Source organism: Phascolarctos cinereus, unplaced genomic scaffold (assembly GCF_003287225.1).
Source record: "Phascolarctos cinereus isolate Bilbo 61053 unplaced genomic scaffold, phaCin_HiC Scaffold_9;HRSCAF=440, whole genome shotgun sequence".
Classification (NCBI taxonomy): Eukaryota; Metazoa; Chordata; class Mammalia; order Diprotodontia; family Phascolarctidae; genus Phascolarctos; species Phascolarctos cinereus.
Window position 1 is genome coordinate 111,844,329 of NW_027556402.1, and position 22,521 is coordinate 111,866,849.

At 38.1% G+C, this 22,521-nt stretch overlaps 1 protein-coding gene across 2 annotated transcripts in view; it reads right to left on the reverse strand.

Annotated features, from left to right (window-relative positions):
- LOC144455258 (uncharacterized) overlaps positions 1-22,521 on the reverse strand; it is a 70,487-nt gene that overhangs the window by 24,428 nt on the left and 23,538 nt on the right. For both annotated transcript variants that reach the window (XM_078148345.1, XM_078148346.1), the window contains exons 3-5: positions 9,349-9,407; positions 1,545-1,599; positions 563-636 (exon numbers count right to left, since the gene is read on the reverse strand). In XM_078148345.1, the coding sequence (XP_078004471.1) occupies positions 563-636; positions 1,545-1,599; positions 9,349-9,407 (188 nt within the window). The remainder of the gene's footprint in view (positions 1-562; positions 637-1,544; positions 1,600-9,348; positions 9,408-22,521) is intronic.

Sequence of the window (22,521 nt, forward strand, 5' to 3'; positions counted from 1 at the left end):
ACTTAAGAGTCTCTCCCAAAGAAAAGCTATCAGAAGGGACCTCCCTGTACTTTCTGCTAAGGTGGGGAACTATGGTTATGCAACACTTTCAATAAGTTCAAACTTTTTTGATATGTTAGTTTTGCTGAACTGATTTTTCCCCTTCTTTTTCATTGTTGGTATAAAGGACAGCTTCCTAGGAGGGATGGGAAGGAGGTCTATACTGGAAATAAATATAGATGATATAAAAATGAAAGATAGCTATAAAAATTTTTTAAAGATTTATGGGAAAGTGGCCTATGATGCTATCAGGAAGTTTGCTTCATTAGAAAGTAAGCTTCTTGAGAGCAGGGACTAGCTTTGTTTCTACTTTGTATCTCCAATCCTTAGCTTAGTGCTCGGCACATAGTAAGGGATTAACAAATGTTTATGGTTGTTTGATTGATTGCTCAGGCGGGATGAACCAAATTTCCACTTGATTATAGCTCACAGATTACCTCGATGGCTCTCCCCTCTTCTCTGTTCCCACATTCCCCACCTCCACACTTCAAACAACACCCCAGGACTAGGAAAGGATTCCTACTTGACTTGTAAAGGCCCTCCTTCTTGCACTGGAGCTCTTTGGGCTATTATATACTGCCGATTTTGCTCGGTGATCTAGAATGGAGATGAGATGATTATTTATTGTGAAAATAGTCAGTAATTATGTGAGCAAATGAAATCTACCCAAACCCAAATTTTTATTTCAGTAAATGCTTCCACTTTACAGGTTATGAAGCACTTTGAGCATATTGTATCTATTTTATTCTCACATCAGCCCTTGCAGGGACACAGTGTGTTATCATTGCCGTTTTACATGAGGAAAACTGAGGCTCAGAGTGAGGAATAGTTTGCCCAAAGCCACATAGGTAGTAAATGGCAGAGCCCCGATTATAACTATGATGTTGGATTCTTTTCATTGTACTCACACTGTCTCTCCCACAACAAGTCAAGAGTTTCACCTTCCTCCCCCAAAACCAAACTTTTATTCAGAGCACTCACCTCTCTACTGGAGACAGATTGTAACTAGCAAGTTTTGCCCCTTAGACAAGCTACACAAATTATGTGCAGGGCAAGCCCCCCAAAACATACCATTCATTGGAGGGAGTCAGAATGGGAATAAGGACCAGACCGAGGAGTTGTCCATATAGGGCAGGGTGACAATATTAGTGAGGCTGTGCCATTGAGTGGAATCTGTTTGCACTAATTATTCTTGCTAAACTAGTTGTTTTTCTACTTTGTTGAAAACCTGCAAATGTTATAGGCGCTCCCAAAATTCAGACCCCTAGGATAAAGCCTGACTTCCCTACCCTAGGTATAGCTCTGGGTAGAGGGACAAATGAGGTATAAGAGGGGCAACAGGAAAGAAAAGGAATAAAGCAAAAGGCCTGGCCTACCCCTAAAATGGATAACTAACTTCTGAATACTCAGCCGTGGAAGGCATAAAATAACAACTGTAGTGATTCTTAAAATGAAAGCAGAGAGTGGTAATGAAATAGATGGTAAAGTCTAAGCTCTGAGCTTACCAACATTTTTCCCACGTGCAGGAAGGCAAATATCAAGAGTCACAACTTGGTGCATCTGGGAAAAAAAGGGATTACTCTTTAAGGATTCCAACTGAGATAGAAAATCTAACTTAATTTCTTCCGCTCTGTCCTGAGCCCTGTTCTTTTTTCTCCCTACACATTCTCCCTTGGTGACCTCATTAGCTCCTGTGAGTTCAATTATTATTTCTATTAAGATGACTCTCAAACCTCCCTTATCCAGCTCAAGTTTATCTCCTGAGCTTTTGGCCTATATTATCAACCACCTACTGGACATTTGAACTGAATGTCCCATAGGCTTCTCAAACTTAACATGTCCAAAACAGAATTCATTGTTTTTTCCCCAAAATCCACCCCTCTTCCAAACTTTGCTATTTCTGTCAAGGGTGCCAGCATCAACAAAATCTTTCTTTTTTATCAGTATGGGGTGGGGTGGATGGGAAGTGGGAGAAAGAGAAAAATCTATTTTCATTCATTGAAAATTTAATTTAATTAATTTTTTACTTAGGAAAATTTAATTGAATTAATGAAATTTAATTTAAAAGAAAAACATCAGTTTTAATCCCACCTTCTGCAGGAGGCCCTTCTAATTCTTTCAGCAACCTCTCTGAAATTACCTTCCATTTATCCTGTATATATCTTGTATGTACCTAGTTATTTATATTTTTCTCCATCGTTACAATGTGAGACCCTTGAACGTAGATGCTGTTTTTGCCTTTTTTCTCCCAGAGCTTACTATAATGCCTGGCTAATAGTAAGCACTTAATAAATGCTTGTTGACTATCTGACATCCAGTCCAAACCTCTATACTTTTTACTTCTACTATGTAAAAGAAGAATCATGATCCTGTAGCACTCAGTTCTCAAAATCCAGTCATGTTCTGTAGAGTAGTTAATGCAGGAAAATTGACTGATCTTAGAAATGTCCCAATATCCACTCCCACTGGCAGGATCTCCAGGGAGTGGCAGTACCGCTCCTTAGAGGTCTAGAGGTAGCCCTAAAGGGTTAGGGGCAAGGGTTGTCTTTCTAGCACTTTAACTCCAGGGGCCCCACTAGTGTGTTAACACTTTTTTTTTTGTCTCTTCCTTGTTAAGGAAAATGATCTATGGACTAGGAAGGGCAAAACAAAAGAAGATGGACAGACAGTTGAAAACCAAGGTAAATTGGAAGATAACAAGAAAGTACCTAGGTACTCTCAATGCATTCAAGTCACTAGGCCCAAAAAAACTGCATCCTAGGGTACAGGAAAAAAAATAGACTAATGCAATTATTTAGCTATGAGAGTGGTCTTTGAAAGACTATGGAGAATAGTAGAGATAGTCCAAGACCAGAACAATAAAAATGTTGCCCTGATTTTGAAAAAAGTGAAGTAACTGAAATTTTTCCAGACTCTAGGCCAGTGACCTGGACTTCATTTCAATTTCTGACAAAATTCTACAGCATATTCTTAAAGAAATGTTTTGCAAACATTTAGAAAAAAGAGGCAACAATCAAAAAGAACTGGTGTGGGTCCCCAAATGTCAAACTTACCTCATTTCCTTTTTAAACAGGGTTAGCAGACTGGTAGATCAGGAGAATGTAATAGATATAGTTAATCTATATTTCAGCAAAGTACAAAATGAAGAGATGTGGGGTATGTGATAGTGTATTTAGGAAAAGTTAAAACTGATTGAATTACAAGACCTAAAGAGTAATTAGTTATTACTGGTTCAATATTAACATGGAGCTAGGTCTCTAATGAGTGCCTCTGTCCTTAGCCCTATTACGTCCAACATTTTTATCATTTACTTAGATAAAGGCATAAATTGTGGTATTGTCAAATTTGTGGTTATCACAAAGCTCAGAGGACATCAAACATGTAGGGTGACAGAATCAGGATACAACAAGGTCTCCGCAGCTTAAATCTGGTAGGATGAAATTTAATAAAGATAAATGTAAAGCATGATATTCGGATTCAGAAAATCAACTTCACAAGTGCAAGAATGGGCGATGTGGTTATGCAATAGTTCAGGTAAAAAGAACCTGTGACTTTTAGTGGACTGTGAACTCAGCATGAAGCAGCCATATGAAGAGCATCCCCAAAGCTAATGCCATATTACAATGCATTGACTAGATCACAGCTGGAATATCGTGTCCTGTCCAGGGTATCACGTTTATGGATGCTATTGACAAACCGGGGGTGTATGGAGAAAGACCAAAATGGTGAAGGATGACTTGAGCTCATTCCTAAAGAGGATCACTTTATGAAGAACTGAGCGCATTTGATTTGGAGAAGGGAAGATATAGGAAGAACAACTTTATAGCTGCCATCAGGTATGTAAAGGGCAGTCATGGAAGAGGGACTAGAAATAGAAGGAATCAGTGCCAGTTACAAGGAGGCAGATGCTTATTTGATATCATGAAAGATTTCTAAACAATTTATTGTTGTTGTTCAATCATTTCAATCACATGCAGCTCTTCATAACCCCATTTGGGGTTTTCTTGGCAAAGATACTGAGGTGGTTTCCCATTTCCTTCTCCAGATCATTTTCTAGATGAGGAAACAGAAGCAAACAAGGTTATATGACTTGTCCAAGGTCACACAGCTAGTAAGTATCTGAGGCAGATGTGAACTCAGGAAGATGAGTCTTTGTGACTTCAGGCTCAGAATTCTATGTGCTGTGCCATTTAGCTGCCCTGTTTCTTCAAAAATGTAATAGGTTGCTTTGGAAGATCGTAGATTCCCACTCACTATAGGTGTTTAAGCAAAAGGCTAGATTACCAGATGTTAGGGATTCAATTCATTGCAATTCAGCAAACATATATTAAATGCCTACCATGTATCAGGTACTATGTTAGACTCTGCGGATGTGAAGACAAAAATGAGACAGTAACTGTCCCCAAGGAGCTTACATTTTACCGGGGGATGTAACACAAACACAGAAGGGATTTCGTACGTGTGATTCTTATTCAGCAACAAGTGAGGCCTCTTCCACTGTCAAGATTCTATGATTTGGTAATGGCACCAGGGAAGCAATAGGATCTGAAGGTGGACATAGAAATAAGAGTCTAAAGGCAGAGCAAAGATCAGCAAAACTGGTGGAAAAGGACAGTGACTGGACCGGCCAAAACTTTGCTCATAGGGTGTGTTGCCATTTCTCATGCTGAAAAGAACGAGAGCCCTACTACCCTCTTAGAATCAAGTACAGAGACAGTATCCATTTGATGTCTCCAATGGGCCATGATTGTGGGAGGATCTGGATTACCTCCAGCCCCTATTGAATAGAAAGAGATTGGGAATGAGAACAAAGAGGTATTCAACATCCAAGTTTCAATTAATCAGAAAACTCAATTGCCCTGAATTGGACATTCTCCATTGTGGCTAGTTGAAATATTGCTGCAGTGTTATCCACCTCTTGACAAGAGAGGTGATGGATTCAGCATGCAGGATAAGATAATTTTTAGACATAGCCGGTGAGGGAATTGGTTTTGCTCTACTATGCATATAGAATAGGGATTTTGTTTTTCTTTCTTATGGGAAGTAAAAAAAAAAGGCAGATTTTCATTGTTTGAAAAAAATAAAATTAATTAAAAAGAGAAATATCATTGCAAATAGAAGTCCTAGTTCTTGTACTCAAGAAATCTTCAGTCTAGTTGGGGCAGACAGAGCACACAAACATGGAACAGCTCTTGTTTTTTACCTGCCAATGAGGCGATTGGACTAGAAGATCTCTAAGGAATCTTTCTGTTCAAGTTCTTGTCTCTAAAGAATTCTTTTACTGAGCAATAATATAAATGTTTCTGTTAGGAATGTTTAACTGAGTCTGAAGTGAAAATGTTCTTGGACCTTGGGTAAATCACTTAACCTCTAAGGGCTTCCATTTGTCTGCACATGTATTTGGGAGAATAATCTCCTCTTCCTACCTATCTCAGAAGGGCACTGAGAGGCAAAATAAGATATTGAGCCTGAAGTTTTTTTGACCTCCTTCCAAGTAGCAAAATGCTATATAATTATACTCTTTGCCATTTCTTCTTGAGAAATAAAACTGAAAGACAGCAAAGGGGAAAAGAAGGAAAACCCCAGTACTAAATTAGAAGATGTTTGAAGTTGTGTCCTATGTGGGGTCTGGAATATCTTAAACTTAAAAGATGCTATGATCGTGAAGAACCCCTCCCTCATTTCCTTCAGCCCCAGCTCTGGTGCACAGGCATGGCCAAGATGCAGAAATAGTGAATCCTACTAGAGGCTCCTGGATGAAAGTTGCCATTTTACAAAAAGAAAGCATTGCTGCTATTCCATTTTGCATTCTTGATTTGTCATCAGTTGTTATATTCAAGCTCTTAGAGCTTCCTCCATAGTCTGAGTTTTAGTTTATTTTCCCCCCTTTATAGCATTTTGTCTTCCATTGCTAAGTGAACCGTCTTCAATCCATCCTGAACACCGCTTGCCAATATATTACTAAAAGGGTAATGGAGAGACACATGGGGGATATCACCAGATTGCAATAATACAACAAATAGGGGACTGTGATGAAGATGGGAGTAAAGGATATCGTTAAAGAAATGATATATAGAAAAAGAAGTTGGGTTGGTCACATGCCAAGAGCACGGGATGGTCAGCCTATGTGTTCCGCTAGTATTGTTGTGACAGAGAAACAGGAGAGAGAGAGAACGTTTATGAAGGACTTACTATGTACTAGGGATACAAACTAAAACAACATAGTTACTACCCTTACATTCTAGTGAAGAAAGATGATACATAAAGAAAAGCTGGAAAGCAGGGGTATGTGGAGGCAAGGTACCAATTCTAGGAGCAAGGTGGGTGGCAAAGAGATGAACTCTGGAGAGTGAGTTGAATCAAGAATAATATCGAGAAAGTAAAAAAGGTTCTTCAAAGATTGGGTGGACACCCCATGGCTAACTTATAGGAATATATGCACAAGAATCATACAGGATGGGCAGACATTGGCAGGAACATTAACATTAATGAAATCCCAGATCCATTTAAACATTTAAATATGCCAATTTATCAAGTTTTTACTGCCTTTTGATCCTGGCTCCAAAATGTTTGCAATCTTGACTCCCAATTTTTAATAGGATCAGAATTTGATTAGACTCTACACTCAATTTCCAAGTCATTATTAGTGTGTAGACCCATTCAATGATTCCTCTTGAGCTGATACTAAGCCAGCAATAATTAGTTGGCTTAAGATTTGGTTTTAACTAGGAAAATTCAATGTTGACTGAGACTGTTGTGTACCTTATATTTATCCAGTGAGAATGTCATGTCAAATCTCTCATTAGTATTAAGTTATACTGCAATGAATGAGACACATGGTTTTGGACGGCCAACGTGAAAATTTGTGCTGCTTTGCTATGCGTATTTGTTACATGAGTTTTGTGTGTTTTTCTTTCAGTAGGAAAGAGAGGTGGGAGGGAAAGAAAATAAATGTTTGTTAATTGAGAAAAATCAAATTTAATACAAAATAAATCATGCTGTAATTCTTTACTCACTGAATTTGTTTTCCCTTCAAAGGAAAAAATTAAGTAAATTACTTGTGGTTGATGAGTACATGTTGACCCTATTTGTCATCTTATTTTCTTCTTCCACAGACTTATATAGCAGTTGTTTTGTTAATATTAAAATGATTTTTAACCACATTTGGAAGTAAAATTGACTTTTTAAAACTGCTATCAGCATGTGTTTTTATCACCCCTTAAAGGTAAGGTTTGAATTAAGCTTGAAGTGGCCAGAGGGACCTTTTCATACCTTCACCTATGTTGGCCTCACCTTACAAGGCCCCCTGTGCACCAGGTCCAAACTTGGCCTAGCATTGAGAACTAGACTGGGGTCTAAAGGCCATCTAGACCAATCCCATCATTTTGTGAAGGAGGATACTGAGGCTTAGAGAGGAAAGTGACTTACTCAAGGTCATACAATCAGCAAGTTCCACAGCTGGGATTCATACCTGGGTCTTCTAATGCCAAGTCCAGCGCTCTTTCACTAGGCTGTGTTGCTTTGCTTCAAAGGCTTTCTGCTAGATATTCCAGACTGCTTTATACTTCCCTCACTTACTTCCTCCTACTCATGCTCTACAGATCAGTAGTGGGTAATTGCTCACCATTTTCTGTCCTTTACCCCTCTCTTGGAAACTTACTCAGTGGCCCCAACCCTTCTGATCAACTGATACTACCTGTAAAGTCCTACCAGAATTCCAGGTCTTTAACTGTTGAAGTACCCTTGCTCCTGAATCACCCCCATCACACCATGAAGCCTTCCTTGACTAACTCTAAGATGGGATCATTTGCTTCAACCTTTCCTTGTATAAACATGAAATTCCATGACTCGTCCCTCATCACAACCCCACCAAAACAGCAACACCAATCTTCCTGGACTTGTGTTTACAGTGTGAATATTCACTCAAAACATTTCTTATATTTTAAATTTATTTGTTTTTAATTCTGCTGTATTTTATCTGAATTAACTGTTATCCGTCTTTGTCGATAGCACTGTTTAAGGGCCTGTCCGTCTAACTTGCTTTGTATGGGACCTAGCCCATCTACCAGTGTTCCCTCCTGCCAACCCCCCTCCAACCCTATTATTTATTTGGATATATTTTACATTTGTTCATCTATATACATTTTGTAAACCACCATCCCCATCCCCCACATAGAATATAAGGTACTTGAGGAGAAAGGTGTCTTGTTTTTGTTTTTGTTTCTGCATTCCTAGCACCTATTACCATTCCTCGCACAGAGTAGTGCTTTAAAAAATACTTAATGAAATGAATTTAATTAAAACACCCAAGATTATATTCTTTGCTGATAGTGAAGTTCCCAAATGGCTGATCCTTTGTTGTTGTTTTAGCCCCAGAAAACACTGGGAGAAAGACTGGGGCAGGCAGCTCGATGGCACAGTGGATAGAGCACTGGCCCTGGAGTCAAGAGAACTTGAGTTCAAATCCAGCCTCAGACACATAACACTTACTAACTGTGTGACTCTGGGCAAGTCACTTAACCCCAATTGCCTCACCAGAAAAAGAAAGAAAGAAAGACTGGGAATACAAGCACTGGGCTGTGCTGAATAAAACTATTAAGGCTCCAAACAAATGACAATAGTTTGGACAGAACCACTCCTCTGTATGGGGCCCATCTTCAGAAGATTCACTGGAGGTCATGGACAAAACTCACATAGGAACAGGAATATTTATATGGAAAAAGTCACGATACATCCAAGTATGAATGAGAAAGAAAGGAGGACTAAGAAAGTGGGGAATATATCTGAAAATACGTGCTCTTGTGATACCCAAAGTTGATTGGGTTTGGTTGGTTTGGATGTGGTTTTTGTTTTTTTTTTTTTGTTATAGCAAATAAAGAAAATCATATCAAAGAAAAGCAACTTGGGGTAATGGCTAGGGAGCCAGCCTCAAAGCCAAGATGATCTGGATTGAACTTTGGTTCAACCTCTGACAAATGTTGGCTGTGTGACCTTGGACAAATCACCTAATCTCAATGCTCTAGGCACCTCTCTAGGACTACACATTGCAAAGGAATTACTGGTCTACATTGGTGGAAGGAATTTCCTCACCTGGGAATTCCCCATACCAATGAAATCATAGGTTCAATACCTTCCCAATCTCAATCCCTATGAAGTAACAAATACCTTCAACCATCTTTTCAAACATTCGAATCAATTAAATTATTTATTTAAATAATACTCTATTATTTAATAATAATAAAGAATATTTATTGTGCTCCTCCCTAAATTCTATCCCATAAAGAATGAATAACAAAATGCTTCACTTACCACTCGTCGCTTAATATTCATTGAATCTTTAAAGAAAGTCGTAATCTCTGGACAGGAAACTAGAAGACAAATGAAAAGAGAAAAAGAAGACTGCCACTAAACCCAGTGTTCCCCTGGAGCTCCTCAAAATTCTCTTGGAGGCTCCTCCCAACAAGCGTTATGTAGCATTTGCCCTGTTTTAAGGTATACTCATCAGAAGGTACAAGTCATTTTATAGAATAGAGATGTTGCAGAAAAAAAATTCTGGAAGAGATCAATATTTTTATGACTGGAACTCTGGTGTGACCCTCGATAAGCCAAAGGGAGAAAAATTCTAACTGATGATTACATGTCACGCAATTTTTTAAAATTACATTTTGTTTTTGTGCTTTGTTTTTGTCACTTATGTTTTTCAATGTATCTTTCCTCCTTCTATGCAATGTTCCATAATCAACCACCACCCGCTGCAAAGAAGAAGGGGAAGCGCCTTCTAATATCCCTTCCTCGGGGCCATGATTGTTCCTCATGATTTTGTGACATTAAGTTTCCATCGTTTTGTTGCTACTTTTCCCATTAACATCATTACACAATTTCTAACATGAATGATGTACTAAGGGTTTGCACCTCTCTGGTGTTCTTAGAATCACAGAATTCTATATTTGGAACTGGGAGAGAGCTTCAAGGACATAGGAGCATAGCCTTAGAGTTGGAAGGAACCTTAGAGGCAATCTGGTTCGACATGTTCGTTTTACAGGTGAGGAAACTGAAACCTAGAGAGGGGAAGAGGTTTGCCTGCAGCAACATAGCTAGTAAGTGTCATAGGCAGCCTCTGGAACAAAGGTCTTGCTGACTCCAAGTCTCCCATGCTACCCACTAGACTATCCTGCCTTCTTGAACTAAGGGATTCGAAATGCTGGCGCAGCTTTGAAAGTGGGAGTCAGATGATTAGAAGGGTTAAGGGCAAGTGAGGACAAACACCGAATAAACTTACATAAGAAGAGGCAGGGGAATGGGGTGATGAGTATTCCCGGTTATAGTGTATTATAATTATGTGTGTTTGTGCCTTTTTATCCTTTTACCCATGAGAGGAAGGACTGTGTCTTATGTAAATATTGATTCTTCCCCAGACCATTGCCTGGCATAGTACTGCCCACATAGTAGATACATAATCAATCTTCAGCAAATAAATAATGAATATAAATTGAACAGCATCTATAATTTTATCATAACCCTCTTGATTTACTATATTTATTCAGTAAGAGAGAAAGGATTTTTTTTCCTAGGTATCCTTAGCTAAGGTGAAGAAGGCTTGAGACAATTATCTAAATGATTCAAGGGGAAAAAAACACATTACCACATGATTCAAGCTCTAGCTTTAATCTGGCCAATTTTCCTTACCACTTCCATTCCCCAGCAACTGTGAATTTCCAGCCTTTTAAGGGTTAGAAGGCTCTTGAGCCCCAAGACACTGGCAGATGCTTTAACCAGCTTATTACCTTGCAATAGAACAACATGGCCAGAAGCAAAGCAGCACAACTCCCAAGGCAGTGACCTCTCCCCTGAGCTCCAGATCCCACCTATAGAACATCTTTATCTAGATGTTCCCTGGGCTCCTCAAATGCAGCACCTCCACAACTGAGTCATTTTCCCCCTAAATTTTTTTTCTCTATTAATCTTATTTTATTTTTTTAATTAATTGATTCGTTTTTAGTTTTCAATAATCACTTCCATAAGCTTTTGAGTTTTAAATTTTCTCTCCCTCCCTCCCCCTCCCTCCCCAAGACAGTATGCAATCTGATACAGGCTCTACACACACATTCCTATTAAACATATTTCACATTAGTCATATTGTAAAGAAGAATTAAAACCAATAGGAGGAACCACAAGAAAAAAAAAACCCCAAAACAGAAGGAAAAAAAAGAGCAAATAGTATGTTTTGATCTGCATTCAAACTCTGTATAGTTTTTTCTCTGGATGTGGATAGCATTTTCCATCATGAGACTTTTGGAGATGTTTAAGATCCTTGCATGCTGAGAAGAGCTTCAAAGTTTGTCAATGCACAGTGTGACTGTTGCTGTGTATAACGTTCTCTTGGTTCTGCTCACTACACACAGCATCAGTCCATACAAGTCCTTCCAGGTTTTTCTGAAGTCCGTCTGCTCATCATTTCTTATAGCACAACGGTATTCCATTACACTCATATACCACAACTTGTTCAGCCATCCCCCAACTGATGGGCATCCCCTCAATTTCCAATTCTTTGCCACCACAGAAAGAGCTGCTATAAATATTTTTGTACATGTGGGTCCTTTTCCTATTTTTATGATACCTTTGGGGTACAGACCTAGAAGTGGTATTGTTGGGTCAAAGGGCATACACATTTTTATAGCCCTTTGGACTTCCCCCTAAAATTCCTTACTCTTCTTTCTGACTTTCCTATTTTTGTCTCCATTCACCCCGTCTCCCACACCTATAACCTTAGGAGTGCTTGGTTCCCTTAAATTCTTTCCTCTCCTTCAGCTTTCAGGTCTTATCAGATGCCAGATCCTATGATTTCATATCTACTAGTATCTCTTGTATCCATCTCTTGCTCTGTTTCCATTGCTACCTAATGTATCATGACCACCTAGACTATTGCAATAGCTGCCTACCTTTTGAAAGGTCTTCTACCTTTTACTCTTTCCTCATATCCCAGCCATCCTTTAAATCATTGCCAGAATCATTTTTCTTATGCATACACATCTTCTCCAACCTCTGTGCCTCTGTTATGGCTTGTCTCCCGTGTCTGGAATGCTCTGCCTCCTCACTTTGGCCACTTACTTTCCTGGGCTTTCTCTGAGATTTAGCTCACATCCTACCTTCTGCAGGAGACCTTTCTAGGTCCCCTTCTCCCCAGCAGCTCATATCTTTCCCTACTCTATCTTTCCCTTCATCTACTTTGAATATAGCTTGTATAAACTTAGGTATTTACAAGCTGTCACCCCCATTAGATTGATAACTAGGGTTTGTTTAGCACTTTAATGTTTGGAAAGTGCTTCATATGCTATTTGGTCCATTTAATCCTCACAACAATCCTGGGAAGTAGGTGCTATTATTATTTCCATCTTAAAGATGAGGAAACTAAGACTGAGCAGCTAGGAAATGTCTGAGGCAGGAGAACCTTTCCACTGCACCACCTATCCACAATGTGGAACATGTGCCCTCTGGGAAAAGGAACTGATTTAATGCATGTTGACCGACTGACTGATCATGTCATGTCTGCTATAAATTCCTGAGCAGGTCTCTATTGTCTATGGAATGGAATAAAGTATAAATTCCCTTGCCTGGCATTCAAAGTCCATAGCGTGGCAACACTCTGCCTTTCTAGGCTGTTCACATGTTCCTCCCCAGCACTAATTCTGTGATTCAGATAAACTCCATCAATTTCTGGCCCTCAAACACTGTTCTTCCTCTCTTGCCACCCCCAACCTTGATCGTCTTTACCTGTTGAATTCCTCCCAGTTCTTTAAAGACCAGGTCAAATACCCCTCCCCTTGTAGCCTTCCTCATCCTTCTGGTCAGTAGCAGTCTTCTCCCTCCAACCTCACATGAGAGTTTGTTTTGCAATTCCTTAATGAGTTTATTATGTAATATTATGTAATTATCAGTATTTCATGAGTTCCCTAACTACTCACACAGATAAAACTAAGTGCATGAAGAATATCTATTGTTCAGATGAAGAGATGCAATTGAATGGATTGTCTGTAGAGCTTAGAAAACTCCACATATACATACGCTTATATAATATATATGTACATACATATGTACACACATACATATATGTATGTACATATGTACACACATATGCCCACATATACATATACACATGCACATTTTATATATTGTATACATGTGTGCATACTTATACATACATATGTGTGTGTGTGTATATATATATATTATATATATATATATATATATGATGTGAATTATGTGTATTCTGTATATAGTTTTCCAAGCTCTATAAGGCTATCCATTCCATGTCATAATCTGAAAAAAAAAAGGCATTCTTCATGTACTTGGTTTTACTTGTGTGAATAGTTAGTCTACCCATGAAACCAATGCTAGATAGATAGATAGATAGATAAATAGATAGGTAGATGCATATATATATATATATATATATATATATATATATATATATATACATATATATATACACACACACACACACACACACATACACACTATGTCTCTGTATGCATATATACATATAAATGTGCATATATTTGTATGTGAATATGTATTGATGGACAGGCAGGAAGAGATTGTGAATTTCTGCCAATTCTTTAAAATCTAATCTAAATAGCACCTCCCCTTTATAGCATATCTGCATTTGAGGAAGGAGATCATATAACCATTTGAATTCTATGTATACACATCTATACTATAAGCTCCATGGTGGTAAAGACTGTGAATTAATCTTGAACTTTTTATTTCCCTCAAGGCTTGTTACATTGCTCTGCACACTTTATATATATATATATATATATTTGTATATATATATATATATATATATATATTATATATATATATAATCTTTAATTAATGAATGTTGAATTATTTGATCATCTCCAGGATTAAATATAAAATTTTCCATTTAGCATTCAAAGTCCTTCATAACCTCCTCCCCCTACCCCAGTTTATCACCTTTCCAGTCTTCTTACACCTTATACGTTGCCTTGTTCTCTTTGTTCCAATGACACTCACCTCCTTGCTGCTGCACTCCCTCTCTAAATTGGGGCATTTTGCCTGGCAGCCTACCCCACCATGCCTAGAATGCTCTCTCTCCTCATTCTCCCTATCCTGGCCCCCAGCTTCTGCCTTCCCTGGTTTCCTTCAAGTCCAACATAAAATCCTACCTACAGGAAGCCTTTCCAAATCCCCCTTAACAATAGTGTCTTTATTGATTAATTATCTCCAGTTTTTTCCTGTATACAGCTTTTTCATACAGATGTAATTATTTGCACGTTGTCTCCACCTGTGTGAGACTGTGTGAGAGTAGAGCCTTTGTATCCCCAGCACTCAGCACAGTGTAGGTGCTTACTTTTTTGTTAATTGATTTGTTGATATTTGTTGATTGATTAAATGATTGAAATCAAGCCATCTAGGTCCAAATTCTGGTTCAGACACTCACTTGCTGTGGGACCTTAGACAAGTCTCTTCACTTGTATCTGTAAAATGGAGACAATAATACCTTCCTCAGATCACTAGATTTTCATTAGGAAAGTGCTAACACTAAAGAAAGAAGCATGAACTATTATTCAACAGGTGCAATGATTCTAAGATAGCTCCAAAAGGGAGAAATGACTATTTCTGTTCTCACTGTCAATTTTATACTCAGGCTCTATGTTGAAAAGAACATTGGGAATGTATATATCTGGGTCCTTCCATATACTTGGTCATTTCTCCAAAAGAGCTAGTAAAAGATTCAATGTCTGTCATTTTGCTCAATATTTTTCCAGAGATAAACAGTAGTGAGTTCATGATCACCTAATTACTGATGATGATGATGGTGATGATAATGATAACTATAACACTTTAAAGTTTATAAAGCACTTTATAAGTCTTATTTCATTTCATTCTCATGACAACCCTTGGAGATAGGTGCTGTTATTATCCCAATTTTATGAAAGAGGATATTGAGGCAGGTTAAGTTACTTTCCCAAGGTCACCAAATTAGTAAGTACCTAAGGTTAGATTTGAACTCGGGTCTTCCTGATTCCCAGTCCAGCATTTTATCCAGTGCATTACCTAGATGCCTAGAAGATTGGTGTTTTAGCTAATAATTTTCCTTCAAAAATTCGACTTCCAAAATAAAGCTTCAATGTTGTCTTTCTGAAAAGTATACTTGCTTCAGTTTGCTTTTCATTAAGGACATTTTATGTGGCTGCAATTTACTGGTGTTTCTCTGCCTTCCTGCTTCCACTTCCCAGTCCAAGAACAGTAATAAGATTGGTTGACATCATTCATGAAAATAGAAAGCATCCCACACATCATAAAGATGGCACCACTCCAGTCTTTCAATGAGGCCTTGAACTTCTGACTACTTCCTCCACAAGTTCTGATTGGAATCCATCCACTCCATCTCTTCCTTTGTGATCCCTAGTCCTGTCTTTCTATACATGATCCACCTAAGCCCCTAGAGTCCTTCACCTGGTTCTTTCCATAATTCATAGATATGAATATAGCGTGGGGGTTTTCTATCTGCTATCCTTCAACTTGTGCTCCATAACTGTACCCACCTATTTTTCAGATCATGTGCATCCTGGAAATACTTTATGATACTTCTGAGGGGGGAATCATCATGTGTAACTTCCTACAGCCTTTAAGGAGGATATAGGGTCATAGTCTTAGAGATGATTAAGTCCAGCTAACCATCTCAATGAGCTGATGAAGAAACTCTGGCCCAGATAAGTTAAATGACTTGCTCGATGTACAGTGGTAATAAGTAGCAGAGCTGGGATTCAAAGCCACATAATCACAGAATTTGAGAGTTGGAGATGATCTTCATGGCCATCCGGGTCCAATACATACATGAAAATAATTCCCACTGTAGCCTACCTGACGAGACATCAGCTAGCTTCTGCTTGAAGAATTCTAATGAGCAGGAATCCATCATCTCTGGAGACAAGTTGTTCCATTTCTGGACACCTCTACTTAGGAATTTTTTCCAAACTTCAATCCTAAATTGACCTCTTTACAACTTCTACTCATTGTTCCTGTTTCATTCCATCATATGACCACTCTTTCAATACTTAAAGACAGTTATCATGTTCCCTCCCCTGCCCGAGTCTTCTCTTCTTCAAGTGAAATACATCCCATTCCTTCAAAAGAAAAGTCCTCATATGATAAAAACTTGAGGCCTTGCCCCTTCCTGGAATCCAAAGTCCATGGTCCTTCCATTATACCACAGCACAAATGTCAGTAACTACCAGGAGATTCAAGTCTTCTAACAAGGGACCTGAGATATTTTGCAATGATACAGTGAAATACCCAAATTAACCAAAAAGAACATACAAAGGAAGATGCTATCTGAATCCAGAGAAAGGACTGATAAATAGAAGTATAAAATGATTTCACATATATCTATATGTGTATATGTAATATACACATACACATATTTGCATCCAATGGTAGCCATCTTTAGGGTGGGGCAGGGGAGAGAAAAAAGAAAAAAAAGAAATTTACATGATAACTTTATTTTATATTTAAAAGGAATAGTAGGGTGTACATAACAGATTTGCAGTTTCGTGTACAGTTGTCTTTTTTTATTATACTATGTTATGGAAATGCTTGCTTTATTCCATAAATTAAAAATAAATAAAACTTTTAGAAAATGAAAATTTAAAACAGAGTCACTCAGAAGAGTAGTATGGGGTCAGTGGCAGAGAGAAGGATAAGAGATCAGCAGACTGAACATCTCCTCTTTCTCTTCTATTCACTGGTATATGGCACAGTAGAAAGCCCTCCTTCCTCGAAGTGTTGCAGTGTATCTTCCTACAAAATAGGGATCTTGTTCTCTATCCTTTCCCTTTCTCTTAGGGACCAGCTTTGAGCTCCTTGGAAAGAGACTCTGAAAGAATAATGAGTAACCCCAAAAAGCTGGTTATTGGAGGATGGGGACCAGTTCTTTTCTTTCTCATTGGAGGAATAGAGAAGAGAAATGAGTTTAATTTGCAATGGGAGAAAATTGAGATAAGACATTAAAAGTGGACCTGCTTTACTGTAAGAGTTGTTAACAAACCCTTGGGACAGTTTACTGAGGAAAGTTGTAAAATCTCTTTCCTTCAGGGTCTTTCAGGATAAATCTTCATAGCAGCACTTTTTGTAGTAGCCAAGGGCTGGAAATAGAGATGAGAGTAGGAGTGGGGGCGGGGGTAGAGGTACAAGCAGGAGGGCACCAATCAGCTGGGGAATGACTGATTAAGCTGTGGCGTATGGATGTAATGTAATATCATTGTGTAGTATAGAATGACAAATATGAGGAATTCAGAGAAACATTGGAAGACTTGTATGAACTGAAGAAATATGCAGAATATCCATAAGGAATGCAACATTATAAATGAAAAGACCATTAAAAGGAAGTCAGAAGACACCAGGTTCAAATCTTGTCTAGGTAATAACTTTGGTGTGATTTTAGGTAATCCTCATAGCTAAGGGGAGGGACAGCTGGGTGGTGGAGTGGATGGAGTTCAGGTCCTGGAGTCAGGAGGACCTGAGTTCAAATTCAGCCTCAGACACTAGCTGTGTGACCCTTGGCAAGTCACTTAACCCTGTTTGCCTCAGTTCCCTCATCTGTAAAATGAGCTGGAGAAAGAAATGGCAAACCACTCCTGTATCTTTGCCAAGAAAACCCCAAATGGAGTCATGGAGTGTTGGACATGACTGAAAAACAACTCAACAACAACAAGTCAATCTGCATAACCTGTTACTTCTCTGGGCCTCACTTGCCTCATCTGTAAAAAGAGGAATTTGGGTCCTTTTAAGCCTAATTCCAAAGTCACCTCCTCCTGGAAACCATGTATAACCCTCCTCACCCACCACCTCTATCACAAGAGATCTTGGAGCATACACTCCCGAAATGTGTGTATTTGTGACTTTATAAATTATATGCATGTACCATTATGCTTGCAACCAAAGGCAACATAAGATGTCTGTCTGAACAGGAGACAGACTACTCAGGTCCCGTATGCCTGCTCCAGCAAATTGATTTTCCTAAATTGTTGGTCTTACCACATGACAACCCCTCCCCCCCAATTCAATAAACTCTAGTGGCCTTCTGCTACCTCCAAGATCAAATATAAAATTCTCTATGTGGCTTTTTAAAGTCCTTTGTAACCTGGCCCCTTAATATCTTATCTTTCCACTCTTCTTGCACCTCACTCACCTCCATGTCCTCTGTCAACCAGTGCCACTGGCCTTCTTCATGTTGCTTATGCACAGCCCTCTATCTCCAGACTTTGAGCCAAGGCTGTCCTCCAATCCTAAAATGTTCTCCCCCCCCATCTCCACCTCTTAGCTTCCCTAGCTTTATTCAGGTCTCAGTTAAAGTCTTGCCTTCTGTAAGAAGTCTTTCCCAATCCATGACCTTAGTGCCTTCCTTCTGAGACTATATTTTGAATATATCTTGTGTATACATAGTGGTTTCCCTGCTGTATCCTCCCTTAAACTGTGAGCTCCTTGAGAGCAAGAACTGGTTTTGTTTGCTTATTTGTTTGTTTTTTGCCTTTCTTTATATCCTCAGTGCTCAGCACAGTGCCTGGCACATAATAAGCACTTTATAAATGCCCATTGATTTGACTTTAATTGTCTTCTACTATCAATGAGAGATTTTTAAATATAATAGTCTAAAATATAGGAGCTATGGGCTTACAACTAAGAATAACTTACCCTGAAAAGTTGAGTATGATCCTACATGTGAAAAGATGGATCTTTAATGGAATGGAGAAGTTTCATGTATTTCTGGTGAAAAGACCAGAGCTGACCAAAGTAGGGACTTTGAAATAAAAACACAAGAGTCAAGTGATACCTAGAAAAGTAAATTTATTTGAGGAATTGGAAGGAGCTGTAGGATGATACAGTACTAACATTCTAATAAGAAGAGGAGAAGCCAGTGTCCCTTCAGAACCTGAATGCTTCCCACAGGTGTAGAGTTAAACCAGAAAATAGAGGTTTCTAAGTGGATTGATTCTGTTCTGAGTTTTTGAAGAAAAGAAAAAGAATAGAGGGTGAAAGGAAAATTATACTTGGACACAAAGAAGGGAAAAGGATGTAGAATTTGTTATTTCTCATCATTGAGAAGAGGTGAGTAGAAAAGCATACAAGCATGGTGGAAAGGGTAGAGGGTAGCAGATATTAGATAAGCCTCACTTCTTTGAAATGAACAAAAGGAAAGGACCTGAGTTCAAATTCAGATTCAGACATTTGACGCTTATTAGCTGTGTGACCCTGGACAAGTTACTTAACCCCAACTGCCTCACCAAAAAGCAAAAAAAAAAAAAAAAGGAAATCAAACTCAGCAGAGAAATTAGCGGGTAGAGGCATGTGAGGAAGAGATATTGTTAAAAAGGAGGTTCAAGGAAAATCTCAAGCAAAACAAACTTCCTGATTCTAAAGTGGAGTAGGGGGATTAAAAGGTTAAAAAAAAAGAAAACTAGGAAAAATTAGAATTCTCAAAGGGTGCCCACCAATTTAGGAAACTGGCTGATGAATTGTGGTATTACCTGAATAGTATGTCATTTTGTATGTCAAATATAAATGACATGTCAATGAAATAAGAAATGACAGAAGAGTAGATTTCAGAGAATTCTAGACAGCATGAACTGATGCAGAGTGAAGTGAGCAAAACCAGGAGAACAATTTATGTGACAACAATATTATAAAGAAAAACAACATTGAAAGACTGAGCAGCTCTGATCAATGTCATGACCAAGAATGTCTTCAAAGAATCTATAACAAAACATGTTACTTAGCTCTCGATAGAGAGGTGATGGGCTTACGGTTCAGAAAGAGACATATATTTTAAACATGTCCATTGTGTGGGTTTGTTTTGCTTGATTGTATTTTTGTTGTTATTTTATTTTTTATTTTTAAACTTAAAAAAACATTTTTTTTAGTCAATTAGGGTTAAGTGACTTGCCCAGGGTCACACAGCTAGTAAGTGTCAAGTGTTTGGTCTGAGTTCAAATTTGAACTCAGGTCCTCCTGACTTCAGGGCCAGTGCTCTATCCATTGCACAACCTCGCTGCCCCCCAAAAAAGAACATTTTCAAATTCACAACAGAAATCATGACTTTCCATTTCACATTGCTTCCTTTTTAAAAAGTATATTAAAATTTTTATACTTTATTTTTAAACATTAATTTAATATTTTAATTAAAATATCCATTTCTCTCTCTCCTCTTTCAAATGGGGGGGGAGAAGATAAACAAAACTCTTGCAATAAATATACACTGTCAAACAGAACACATTCTTGAATTGACCATGTCCAAAAAAAATGCAGGTCTCATTCTGCACCATGATTCCATCACTATTCTGTGAGGAGATAGGTAGCATTCTTCATCATCGATCCTCTGTAATCATGGTTGGTCACTGTGTTGATCAGAATACTTAAGTCTTTCAAAATTGTCTTTATACTGTTGCTGTTGTATAAATCACCCCCAGGCTCTGTTAATGTCATTCTGCACCACTTCATATGCTCTAAACACATCCATTTCTCCATTTCTTATAGCAAAATAGTATTTCATTACATTCTTGTACCACAATTTGTTCAGCCGTGCTCCAATTGATGAGCAGCCTCTCAGTTTCCAGTTCGTTAACATCCCAAAAAGAGCTACTATAAATATTTCTGTACATTTTTCCTCTTCCTTTTCCTCTTCCTTTAATCTCCTTGGGATGTAAACCTAATAGTAGTGTTTCTGGGTCAAATGGTATACACAGTTCAGTAATTCTTGGAGAATAGTTGTGAAATACTGTCCAGAATGACTAGACCAGTTAAGAGTTCCACCAGCAGCGTGTTCATGTGCTTCTTTCCCCTCAGCCCCTTCAACATTTGTCATTTTCCTTCTCTGTCATATTTTCTAGTCTGAAGGGTGTGAGGCAGAGCCTGAAAGTTACTATAATTGCATTTCTCTAAATTTTATTGATTTGGAGATTTTTTTTCATATGGCTAATGATAGCCTGGATTTTTTTCCTTAGAAAACTGCATGTTCATATCCTTTGACCATTTATTAACTAGAGAATAGATTTTATTCTTACAATTTTGAATCAATTCCTTATGTATTTTGACAATGAGACCCTTATCAGAGAAACTTGAGGACTATACTAATTTGTTCTGAGGGTTTTTAAATTGTATTTTATTTTTTAATAGGGGCAGGGGGATTTAAGGGGTAGAGGGTAACAATAATGATGAAAAAAGAGTTTAAATGCACAGAAAAGAACAGAAGTTCAGAAGGAAGTACATAACAGCAGGACAGTTTTGGAAATAAATGTCAAGTTTATTACATACATATTCATTTTAAAAGTAAGCAATAGGTAGGTAGTGGAGTGAATAGAGCACTGGTCCTGGAGTCAAGGACTTGAGTTCAAATCCAGCCTCAGACACTTACTAGCATAAATGACCCTCAGCAAGTCATTTAACCCTAATTGCCTCAAAAAAAAAAAGTAAGCAATGAAGCTTTCACATATGTGGAGATGACTAGAGAATGAGGGCTTGGATTCAGGCAAAATATGGAAAAAGCTCCCCTACTAGAACAGAGCCCAGGGAACGACCAGGGATACAATCCAATTGGCCATTTGGAAAGAAGGCCATAGTAGAGGTTACATGGTCTGGAGATGCTCTGAAAATGAATTGAAGGCTTTGATCCTAGCAGGTTATAAGATTATAGCCCCAAACAGTTCCAGGGGCAAAGTCCAAGTTTCCAGTGGAGAACAGGTAGGAATGAAGGCCAGAGTTGAGGCAGTACAACCCAGCAATATTTTCATAAGAGCAATGTGATAGAATATGCTTCATTATTTTTTAAGTAATTTGTGATACAGTAATTTTAAGATCTGGTTCTAAGTTCAGTTTATTTAAATATTTGGCTGTTATAGCTGAAAAAGATAGCTCACAGAAATATGTCAAACGGAAGAAGTACATCATTGATTGTGCTTGGTAAATCATGATACTCATATTACAATTCCATCCATTAATTATATAAAATTTTTTGTTGAAAATACACTAGTAAATTTCTTCCCTGATGTCAATCAGTTGTTCTTGAAAATGATTTGGTAGGTGTGGCATTTTTATATTTTAATAAATGGGTTCAAATTACTCTAAAACTGTTTAGAAGATTTTTAAACAGGTTACAAAATTTCAGTTTCCAAGTCTTCTAACTGTGCAGGTATGAGTGATTTCATAGGTTACACACAAGTCATTCCTGCAACAAGATCACACCAGGATGGAAATGTTTCAAAACATCAATTTTCGAAATGTTTTCTTCAAAGAAAGTTTCTTTTGAAAAGGAGCTACTTTCTCACTTGTTTAAAAAGTCGCCTTTACCTTGAAAGAACACATCGTGTGTGTGTGTGTGTGTGTGTGTGTGAGTGTGTGTGTGTGTTTTAATATCTGTTAGGTAGAACACTATTAACCATTTGTACTCACAGAAAAGGTCAA